This window comes from Aquarana catesbeiana, linkage group LG04, assembly GCF_042186555.1.
Source record: "Aquarana catesbeiana isolate 2022-GZ linkage group LG04, ASM4218655v1, whole genome shotgun sequence".
Taxonomy (NCBI): Eukaryota; Metazoa; Chordata; class Amphibia; order Anura; family Ranidae; genus Aquarana; species Aquarana catesbeiana.
In genome coordinates, this window is record NC_133327.1 from 152,855,865 (window position 1) to 152,868,296 (window position 12,432).

The following is a 12,432-nucleotide window of genomic DNA, read 5'->3' on the forward strand; positions in this document are numbered from 1 at the left end:
CCAACTGTTATCTACAGTATCCCCCTACAGGACCCCCCTGATGCCCTATGGACCATCTATCACTCCCTCCTCAGTCCCTAGTCCCCCATCCCTCCCCCTCGGGCCCTTCCATCGATGGGATTGATGTCAGCCTTGTAGCCCTATCTAGCAATTGATATTACATTCCCCATGAGTGGACAGCAAGGCTGACACCAATTTACTGCGCGTCCGGAAGCTGCATTTGTTTTATGTTTTTTGTTTCATGTTGTTTAGTTCCCCCTGTCTCTGGTCGCGACAGACCAGCCTCTAGAGGTGGTCGGCGATGTTTTTAGTAGATACAGTACTGATTTGAGTCATTACCGTGTTACCTGTTATTTCTGTATATGCCAATAAATTTTCATTTTTGATATTTATACCAGGTTGTTGCCCTTCCGTTAGCCCTGCTTTTCTTCTTTCCCCTCCTGTCTGGGACATTTTTTATAATATATAACACCCTATTTGTAATCAGCAGACGCATGTTTTGACGTGTGTTTGTCACGTGACAAAACACACCAAAACGCGCACTGAAAAAATGTGTAATGCTACACAACTGAAAGGTTCTTGATCTACTCCAGATAGCAAGTAATTGTGCTGCAAGTTTGAAAATGACTTGCTAAGCTATTGCTAGACTTGCCAGGCTTCACAAGTTTGTTACACAATTGCAGCAAGTCCACACTGCATGACTCCAGATCAACTTTGTTTGTAAATATTCTGCAAGTCTGCTTCAAGTTCTGGTTCAGTTATGTTGTGCAATAGTCATCCCACCACAGGGGTCACTGTGGCTGAATTTTCATGCTGTAGACTCACCACTGCAACTTTGCTCTTGCTACAAAGTGGAAAAGTTTCAACTAGAACTTGTGCTTCAAATGCTCTGCAAGTTTACAACTTGCCAGTGAAAATGTGCAGCAAGTTAACAGACTTACAATTCAACACTGCCAAAAATGTGTGGCAAGTTATCCTTGCTATCTGTGACTTTAGGGCATTTGTCAGTCATAGAGCAACCCATGTAAGTGAACAATGACCTCATCAATGTGGCATAGGAATCTCTTATCTAATGTGTGCAGGAACCTTTTACAAAATCGCACTGTGCTGAGCCACATTGATTAGTACAAGCACCATTGAAAACAATGTGTTTCCCATTGTCATGCGATTCTGTGCGACTTAAGTCGCATCAGAAGCCACACTAGTGGGAACTGGGGCTTATTGTCTGCATGTTGTGTGGTCTGGTATGAATATTATTCTAAACCATACTCTATAGAAATTCATTTTTCAGTTTATTGTGGGGTTCAATAAAGAACTGCTCTACACATATCAATGTATTAAAACATTACTTTTTATTAATTGTCCAATCTCCTAATAACACAAATCCTAACAAGAAATAGTGCTTCAACAGACTAGTACTCCATAATAATCAGTTTTCAGGCACTGCTAATCAGTGTTTTCACATTGAACCCCTTTAGAAGTATGCAATTAGAATCAGGTCATTAAAATTTACCTGCTCATATTCTGCAGATATTACAAATGCTTTCTTCCCAAGGCCTGCTCAGACTTTTAGGAATGAGAGATTCTCAGACTAAAGTGCAGAACTTGCAGTTAGTGTAGCAAACCAGCCACACTGCATTATTATCTAATAACTCAGCAAATGGTAGGGGGGTGAGAGGTCTCCTATGACTCCAGCAAGTAATGTTAGCAGAGCTCAGTGTAATGATGCACAATTTCTAACAGGGAATTTCCTTTTTAGAATAGCAAAAACACTTCGGAAAAGGTATACTGTATACATAATTTTGGCGATTCATGAATTTCGTTAGTGATGCCGAGCATGTTTTTGCCAAAAAATGTTGAGCTAGGCTCGGGCGTGTTTGGGAACCCACCTGCCCGATTCCACCAGGAAGCCGACACTGCACACGCTAATCACAGGCAGTGAGACATTTCCCGGTCCGCAGCTGCACAGATTGAGAAATGTCTCACTGCCTGTGATTAGCGGTGTGAAATGTCCGCTTCCTGGTGGGATCCGGTAGGAGGGATCCCGCACACGCCCGAACCCATTCCTACTAGGCACCTTGCACACTAGTTTTATTTTTTTAAAGCTCCCAGAAGCTAAATAGTGTTATCATATGTGTCTATGCACACTACTTTAGGCTATTAGCTTTTTTAAGCTTCAGTGTCTAGGAGCAGAAATAAAAAATGTTTTTGTAGAGTTTTATGGAGAGTTTTTCCAGCAGAAAAAAAACGCTTAACACCCCTAAATGCTGTTAACCGCTGCTAAGCACCGGTCTTTCCAGTATTTTTTTTTTTATTTTTTTAGCCAGCGGCCTGCAGACGTCCTTAACAACCAGTGAATAGCTCCTTAAAGAGGAAGTAAACCCTGATGTGTTTACTTCATCTTTGTTTCCCTGCAAAGGTAAAGCATAATGGGCTACTATGCATCGCATAGTAGCCCATTATGTGTCACTTACCTGACACAGGAGCCTGCGATGTCACCGCTGTCCCCTCTGCTACGGAGCGTCCATCTTCTTTCCAGGTATCGTGGCTCCGGCGCTGGATCTGCCAGCCTCGGATTTTTAGCATAGAGATTTGCTGGAGTCTCTATGATCGTTCGGAGGCCGGGCGCAATGATATGACGTCACGCCCGGCCTCTGTACTCAAAAAAACGTCGCCACTTCGGCTGGGAAGCGGTGATGGTTTTTTTGTTTTTTTTTTTTTTTTTTTTATTTCATGCTTCTAAACCTAGAGGTGAGATATGGGGTCTTATTGACCCCACATCTCACTGTAAAGAGCACCTGTCATGCTTATTCCTATTACAAGGGATATTTATATTCCTTGTAATAGAAACAAAAGTGATCACAACACTTTTTGGGAAAAAAGTGTCAAGCTAAAATAAAAAAAGTAAAATGAACAGTAAAAAAAAAAAAAAAAAAAAAAAATTTTTAAAGCGCCCCTGTCCCCATGAGCTCGCACACAGAAGCGAATGCATACATAAATCCCGCCCACATATGAAAACAGTGTACAAACCACACATGTGAGGTGTCGCCGCGAATGTTAGAACGAGAGCAATAATTTTGGCCCTAGACCTCCTCTGTAACTCAAAACATGTAACCAGTAAAAATTTTAATGTAATTTTCTAGCAAAAAAATTATGATTTTTACATGTAGGAGAGAAATGTCAGAATTGGCCTGGTAGGCAAGTGGTTAAAGTGGTATGTAAAGACACTTGAAAATGTTCCTAAACACTACAAAATATTAGCATTTTTTGAGCGTCTAGTGCGCATGGAGACTTATACTTTAGATATATGCAAATATACTGATGACTGTATGCTTTAACCACTAGCCGACCAGCGCATGACGATTTACGTCGGCACAATGGCGCGGCTGGGCAAATGGGCGTACAGGTACATCCCCTTTAAGATGCGGCATTGTGGGGGCGCATGCGCCGCATGCTTCCTGACCATGCCCGCGGACTTGATGTCCGCCGGGGGCCCGCAATCGTTTCATGGAGCGGAAGAATGGGGAGATGCCTTTGTAAACAAGGCATTTCCCCGTTCTGCCTAGTGACATGACAGGGATCTACTGCTCGCTCTCATCGGGAGCAGTGATTACTGTCATGTCAGTGGAAGCCCACCCCCCCCACAGTTAGGACACCTCCCTAGGACACACTTAACCCCTTGATCGCCCCCTAGTGCTTAACCCCTTCCCTGCCAGTGTCATTTACACAGTATTCGGTGCATTTTTATAGCACTGATCGCTGTATAAATGACAATGGTCCCAAAATGGTGTCAAAAGTGTCCGCCATAATGTTGTAGCCACGATAAAGATCGCAGATCGCTGCCATGACTAATTAAAAAAAAAAATTAATAATTTAAGAAAAAAAAAAAAAAAATTAATAATAAAAATGCTATAAATATATCTATTTTGTAGACGCTATAACTTTTGCGCAAACCAATCAATATACGCTTATTGCGATGATTTTTTTTTACCAAGTATATTTCAAAATTGTCGCTCTTTTTTTTTTTTTTTTTATAGCGCAAAAAATAAAAACGCAGAGGTGGTAAAATACCACCAAAAGAAAGCTCTATTTGTGGGAAAAAAAGGACGTCAATTTTGTTTGGGTGCAATGTCTCATGACCGCGCAATTGTCAGTTGTAGCGACACAGTGCCGTATCGCAAAAAGTGCTCTGGTAAGGAAGCGGGTAAATCCTTCCGGGGCTGAAGTGGTTAAAGCGCATTTGATTGTAAATCTGAATTGACTGAAAGAGACAAGGGGGTCTTAGTTACTAAAGTAGGGAAGCAGGGTGCAGATAACCTAGTAAACTTTACTTCATTCTTTCTATTGTGTTAGTTGTCACTTACCTTCTGCAGCATAGCATTACCCTGGTCATTGTTAACATTGTACTTGTTGATCTCCCCCCGGTACTCATACTGGTAGACATGGTCTGTGACATTAATCAGCAGCACTGAAGGAGTGCTCTTCAGGCTCTCGCAGTCATACACAGCGCCATTCTCCTTTTCATAAGATTTTGTTGCATAGCGTATTATTAATCCCATTACCAAACCTGCATATAATAAGAAAAAGATTTCAGAATGAGGCTCTATATTTCTCTATAAAATAAAAAGTGTATAAAATGGCAAAGCTTCTAATGAAGATATTGAGAACTACTATCTGGTGTATGATTGGACTCATAGGCTGTTAGACTTGTACGTAAATTATATTTTTTAAAGCTCTGTACAAAACATTAATTATTACAGTCACTTCCAGCGCTACTAGGTCTTCCAAGGTGTAACAGATGTCAGATAAAATGGTGGTGTGAAAGATATATATGGTATCCCAAAACTAGGTGAATGCTGCCTTCCTCAAATGGGGTAATCCGAAAGGAACTACAAGAAAAACAGAAATGGAAGGCGCGCACACCTAGTGCATTACCAAAGATAGTTTAATAATAAGTAATTTTTGTATAAAAGTAGGTACTCACAAAATGCAACTGACAAAAGGCCATAAACACAGTGCACCCCCTTCCTCAGAGCTAGGTCTTATTTGTATTGCATACTTACATTGGTCCAGCTTGCCACAATATACTGTAAGTATGCAATGTCTTATGGGGATCTAGAATTAAATGTAATGTATGGTGCTATGTGAGCAGCTACTCCCTTTGAACACTGAACACAGGGGGTCGCTTGCTTGGCACCACTACCATTCACAGAACACCTGCATTTTCTGATTGGATGGGGTGGAGATTGTGATGTTACCGCTCATTTCTCCACCTTGTCCAATCAAAAAATGCTTTATATTTAATGAAAAATATACAAGGCATTCTACAAATGGCAGCAGTGCCTACAAGTGATCAACTGTAGTCAGTGTGCAAAGGGGAAGCCACTTGCAAAGGACTTGAGCAGGACCCAGAAGATTGCAGCTATCACTTTAGTAGTGCTGAATATTACAATGATTTTCAGCTTCTTTAGCAGTACATCGGGTGTGAGTAAGCAAACTTACAATGTGCAAAGCTGGAGGAGGCAGGGTGATGACGTCACGATCTCTGAGATCATGGGCATGCTGACCTGCCATCCCAGATCATCAAACAGAGTGCAATGCAGAGGGACTACTAATAAAGTTGGAATTGTAGTAGAGAGCAAGAGCCACATAAGCTGATGACTCCTCTGTAGTGCTGACTCCTATGATCGATACCAGCTGCATTTTACCTCTTATCCCGGCTAGCAATCTCCAAAGTGGTTGGTGTCAGCAGCAGGAAAGAAGAGATCTTTGGGTTAGTGTGAAGCAATACACTGGGCATCATAGTATAGGGCTGCTTTCACACTAATTCTCTGCGATTTACCCACACCGTGGGTGCATTGCAGTGTACTTGCAGCTTTCTTGCGGGTTTGCTGCACTTAGCCATAGACTTCTATTATATCCTGTGGGTTTGGTGCACTTTTTAAACCATAACTCCTGAATGTGGAAGTTTTGGTGTGCTTTCAGAAAGTGCACCACACCTGCAGGAGAAGTCTATGGCAAATATAGAAGTCTATGGCAAAGCGCAGCTAACCCAGGAAAGTTGCAAAAGCACTGCACCCACGGTGTAGGTAAACCACAGCACATCAGTGTGAAAGCAGCCTTATAGGGGTCTCAGAAAAGTAAGGGTTCATTTACATTTGCAGTTTGGGGGCTGGTAGAATCCCAAAGTTAAGATGTGTTTTTTTTGTAAATTTTTTTTTAGTATTCATAAGTACATATGGTGGCAGCAAAATAAAAGCTCACATATATGGTAATAATATTGAGTTGTAGTTCCAACTTAAACTAAAAGTAGTTTATCTAAAACAATTTTAGCATGGATCTAATTACTCAAAAGATTGCGTCATACATTGTATAAGAGAGGATAAAAACAACTTAGACCAGGTTAATACGACGACCTCAGATAAAAAAAAAAAAAGGTCTTAATTATTATCAAGAGTATAGTTTTTAAATAGAAATAAAAATAAATAAATAATTTACTATAGAATCTAAAATTGTATACTACGTATTGGAACTATGTACAATTGGTATAATGATAACCAAGGAAATAAAAGTTCTGCTACCAGAACTATATAAAGAGTAAATTGCAAGAGGAGAGCGAGAATAGGGAGAAAAAGTAGTAGAGAGAAAGAAGATAAAAGAAAAAGTAATCTTAGGTAGGAGAAAAAATAGATGGGGAAGAAAGAAATGAGAGGTAGTAGGGGTCCCCGGGGTAGTACATGGGAATAAACACATACCATGAATGCAGAGAATGGAAGTATAAATCAAGATTACCAAGGTCTTAGTAGGGAAGCATCAAAATTGGAAGGCAAAAAGTGAGTCACCCAGGGATTCCATATATTCTCAAAGTTGGATATTTTATCTTGAGTTATAGTCTCTGTTTTGGCATGGATCGTTGCTTGTTTGACTCTATTTTTAGTTTCAGCAATTATTAAGGATGGGGATTTCCAAGCTTTGGCAATTGTTTGTTTCACGGCTGTAGTGATCTGTAATAGGAGTTTGAATTGGCGGTAGGAGAGAGTGGTCGGTTTTAAGTTTAAAAGTGCTATTGTAGGATCAGGATTGATAAGGATTTCAAAGAGTGCTGAAATCATAAGAAATAGATCTTTCCAGAAATTGTTTGCTGCCGGCAATTCCACCAAGTATGAAAATGTGATCCAAGATCACCACAGCCACGAAAACAAGATAGGGAATAATTTGGAGCATATTTAGCAATTCTGACAGGGACCAAATACCACTGTGTGAATACTTTGTAATTTGTCTCTAATGCAGCTATGTTTTGTGAGGATGACTTAGTTGTGATCCAAATATTGTCCCAATTGGCTGCTTCCAATGAAAACCTAAGATCCATCTCCCACTTAGCCACATATGATGGTGGGTCTCAGTTGGGTTTAGTAATAAGATGAGTGTAAAGAGTTGAAATAAGTCCCTTAGTGTGTGGGTCACGTTTTCATATATGTTCAAAATATGTTAATTCATCTAAATTAATTCTTCCTTGTATATAGAGCATAACATTATTCTTTAATCTGAAGATATCGATAGAGCTCTGAATTAGGAAGTTTGTGACTTTCACGTAAGTCAGGGAAAGTTTTGAATGAAGTAGTGAATTGCTAGTTCACAGAGTTAAGCTAAATTAGTGGAGATCCATGCTTTTAAAGATTTAGGGGAAGACCAAGCAGGATAGAAAAGTGGATTTTTAAGAAATGATAAAAGAGGTATATGGGGAGATTGTAGTCCATGTACTAATTTAAATTTATCCCAAATGGTTAGTGTATATTTAGTTATAGGATTATTGAGTTTTTTACGGTCGGAGGAATTAGACCATACGAGGTTGGTTATTGAAAGTGGGTCACAATCTATGGATTCCAGCGCAACCCAAAGCGGAATTTCACACAATATTTAGGGATATGGGCTAATTGAGCTTCATGGTAATAGGTGTTAAAATTAGGAAACCCTAGTCCTCCTTTGGGCTTTGGAAGGTAAAGAATGTGTTCGGGTAGACGGGGTTTCAAGGACCCCATACGAAAATTAATGCCTTACGTTGTAGTATTCTGAGAAAGTAAGCTGGATAAAGATAAAGATAAAGAATTTTGGGCAATATAGCCATCTTTATTACATTAATTTTACCTATCCAAGATAATGGTGGAGAGGACCATTGTGTCAGAAGATTAGATATTTGACGCAAAATTGGAGGATAACTGGCAGTGAAAACGTCAGAAAGATTGGGTGTGAGAGTTATCCCTAGGTAAAGAAGGCGTAAAGTAGACCATGAGAAAGAGAGGGATGTTTGTGCTTGTTGTAAAATATGAGGAGGTAAAGATATATTTAAGGCTATAGATTTTTGAGAGTTATTAATTATACCAGATAAGTGGGCAAAGTGATCATGTTTACTCATATGATTAGGAGCAAAAATATGTGGGGATAACATAAAGATTTAGATATCATCAGCAAATAGGCAATGTTTATGTTGGTGACCAGCTAAATCTAGACATTTAATAGAGGGGTCAATACAGATTGATTGACCAAGGGGTTCAATAAGTAGGGCAAATAAGAGTGGGGAAAGTGGACATCCCCAACGCGTATCCCTACAGATGTCAAATAGGTTTGATTTATATCCAGTATATTTAACATAAGCTTTGGGATTTTTGTATAATGAGGAGACCCAGCTAAGAAAATGAGGACCAAATCCCCAACGCTGCAGGAGAAAATGTAGGTAATGCCACAAAACTGTATCAAATGCTTTTTTTTTTATATCTAAAGATTAGGGATGGGCCGAACGGATCCCTGTTTGGTTTGGACCAGAACTTCCGAACACCGTGAATGTTAAGACCCGAACACCGAACCTCATTAAAGTCAATGGGACCCGAATGTTAAATATCAAAAGTGCCCATTTTGAAGGCTTAAATGCAAGTAATTAGGCATACAATGTTTATAGGGGTCTGGGTCCTGCCCTGGGGGACACGGATCAATAAAAAAAAAGTTTGTGAAAAACGTCATTTTTAAATGAGCAGTGATTTTTTGATTTTTAAAGTGAAAGCCTAAAAATGAAAAATTCCTTCCAATATAGTGCCGGGGGTTTCCCTTAGTCTAACTGTAAAGTGGCAGATCTGTACCATGTCTAGAATCTGCTGCAGCAATAATTGAATTTATAAAGCCAAAAAAAAAAAATGACATTTTTCCTGCAAGCTGCCTTTATTTTGCTCAGCAACAGCTGAGGAGCCAGTGTGTATGATGAGGCCACAATGTAGTGCACTGGGAACAAGATTAGAGATTTTTTGGATACATTCTGGTGTCACTTTGACTTTGGATAGAAGTAATGGGTGCGTTAAAATTGGTCTTTGGGTGTTGGTGGCGTCTTCCCACCGTAACCCTATAGAGATAATGTTGATGAAAGCAAGAATGTGGGTGACAGGGACTGTATTTTTTTCCGCTGCAGAAGATGAGGCAGAGAAATTTGCCGGCTACAGTCTACAGCTGGTGGTGTGCTGCTGGTAGATGAGCTACTAGGACCTTGGACACCCTGTGCTATACCATCATCCCTGTCAGTGGAGGCTGCTGAAAGGTAATGACTCGGTATAGCAGGGGCAGACTGAAGTGGGTAAGGAGGAGGAGGATGAGGAACAGATTTGTGCCCCTTTTGTGTGGCTTTTAGGTGCTCTTACTAACGGGCTGAGTGGTTGGATGTTAAATGCCTTGTTAGGCATGTGGTACCCAAATGGTTGGTGTTTTTGCCACGTTTGATGTGCCGGTGACACAGTTTGCAAATAGCAACAGTGTGATCTGCTGCAGATGTGCTGAAAAAGGCCCAGATAGCGGAGCTGTGGGGAGTGGGCTGGGAGATAACAGCTGCAGAATGTGATGGAATAGTGTGGCTGCTCTCTACTCTTTCTTGATGCCGACCTCCTTGGGGTTGTGCCGCCTCACCTTCAGCTTCCTCCTCTGCTCCCTGGTACCCAAGTTGCATCAGTGACCTCATCATCATCATTTCCATCTCCTCCATCTTCATCATTACCACTGGAGACAACTTGGCAATACGCTGCGGCTTGGGGAACATGAATGCCAATTTGTCTACCAGTGTTCCTCCCGCTCATGTTCCTGTCATTTTCAGAACGAGCATCTGAGTCCAGTAATCACTGGGCATCATCAAGGTGCAAGTGGCTGACGCTGTGGTCAAATAACTCAGCTGACTTCTCAATGGCTGATGTTAGGGCTATGGCAGGAATAGATGTGGACAAGGAGGCAGGTTTATCCACTCTGGCAACTGCAGGGGACTGCACACTTGTCCCTGCTTGTGTGACAAGAGGATGAGGAGGATGAGGAGAGTTTAGTAAGCCAGTCCACCACCTCCTCTGCATGCTGCGGCTGGATAGCATGGGCAAACTCAATAAACAGAGGAAATTATGCCCTGCCTGAGGACTGACCACCACGTCCACCTTTGCCTGTGGACACATTTGTTGCTGGCCCCCTTACAGTGCCAAGGGAACGTCTGCCTCTCCTTGTTGTTCTCCCAGACATTATTGGGAGGCAGGGGGCAATGTTTATAAGCAAATGTAAAGGAGAAGTTGAAATCTGTACGTAGATGCACTGTATTCAATGTAAAGAGGTGTTTGGTGCCCTTTAATTTGAGTACTCACACTACACAGACACACTTCACGGATACAAGATAATATACTGCAAAATAATGCGCCAAACGTACAGTGATGCACAGAACTATATGGCGTTAAACTGGCAGTAACGCGCACAGAAGTAAATGGCGTTAAAGTGGTAGTAACGCACAAAACTATATGGCGTTAAACTTGTAGTAACGCACACAGAACTATATGGCGTTAAACTGGCAGTAACGCACGCAAAACGATATGGCGTTAAACTGGCAGTAACGTAACGATATGACAACCGTCACTACACTGAAGCTATCTGAACTGTCCCTACTCTAGCTATATACTAATGTCAAGATTACTGACACGGTCTCACTACACTACACTGAAACTATCTGAGCTGTCCCTACTCTAGCTGCACACTATAAAAAGCTGAATGATGGTCCTCCTCACTACAGTTACACTATCCCTAGACTGACACTAAACTAATAATCTACACTGACAACTGAAGCAAAATAGCACAGTATAGCACACTAATAGCACTGAACAGAGCCCTGTTCTATCTCTCTCCACACCAAAATCACACTGAAAATGGCTGCCATTGAAAGAATACTTTTATACTGTGGGGCGGGAATAAGCCATGATTGGATAAAGTCATGATGACAGTGTCCAATCATGACTCTGACAGTGCTGTGCCCTGATTGGCTGAAGCTTTCACTGCTTCAATCAGGGCTTGCAATGCACTGTTCAACGCCACAATGCATTGTGGTCGGTTCGGGGGGCTGAACAAACGGTCGAACATCCTGTTCGTTCGGCTGTTCTCCGAACGTCTGAACAACGAAAGTTCAGCCGAACTCGCACCGAACCGTTCGCCCATCCCTACTAAAAATAAGAGACAGATGGGTATTTGTCGTGATTTAGCTGCTTGAATTAGTAAAGTAGTCCTGCCTACATTATCTGCCGCTTGGCGCCGTGGAATAAAGCTGACCTGGTCTTTATTTATTAAAGAACCTATTACACTATTTAAGTGGGTCGCTAAGACTTTCGCTAGTAACTTAATGTCAAGGTTGAGTAATGATATGGGTCTATAGTTAGAACAAGATGTATCGTCTGAGGTTTGGGGATCATTGAAATTATAGCCGTTAATGTTTTGGGGCAAAAGGATTGATCGTTAAGGAGAGAATTAAATGCGTCTGTTAACATTGGAGCAAGGATATGAGAATTTCTTATAGCATAGGGCAGAGAAGCCTTCTGGGCCTGGATGTGTATTTGGTTTAAGAGAGTTAATTGCTAATTTAATTTCGATAGCTGTAATAGGGGCTTTCAAGACAATCGCGTTGGGCTAAAGGAATAGTAGGAAGTTTGATTTGTGAAAAAAATGATTCTGCTAAAGTTTGATCAAAAGATCCTTCCTTTTTATATAAGGGGGCAAGATGTTTTTGAAAGGTGTGGAGAATCTTTACTGGATTACTAGTAAATGTATCATGAGATAATTTCAGTTGAATCGGTTTAAAGAGGCAATTTCGTTTTTTAAGTGCTCGGGCTAAAAGAGTGTTGGGTTTATTCGCTTTAAGAAAAAATGTATGTTTAGACTTACATAACATTTTATCTACAGATTCTGATAAAAAAAGGTCAAGGTTTAAACGTGCTTTATCAAGCAGTAATTTAGTCACAGGGGTAGAATTGCATTGAAAGATTGTGTGGCACGTATTAAATTCTGCAGCTAACTTTTGTTTTAGTTGTCGATTTTCTCTTTTAAGAAATGAGGCTTGGCGTATACAAACTCCACGGAGAACAGGTTTATGAGCTTCACATAGGG

The 12,432-nt window shown here is 40.9% G+C and overlaps 1 protein-coding gene across 1 annotated transcript in view; it reads right to left on the bottom strand.

The window, feature by feature from the left end:
- The window catches only part of SLC9A9 (solute carrier family 9 member A9), a 1,177,825-nt gene that overhangs the window by 1,121,862 nt on the left and 43,531 nt on the right, over positions 1-12,432 (bottom strand). Inside the window, exon 2 of the mRNA XM_073625891.1 lies at positions 4,365-4,567. Within this exon, the coding sequence (XP_073481992.1) occupies positions 4,365-4,567 (203 nt within the window). The remainder of the gene's footprint in view (positions 1-4,364; positions 4,568-12,432) is intronic.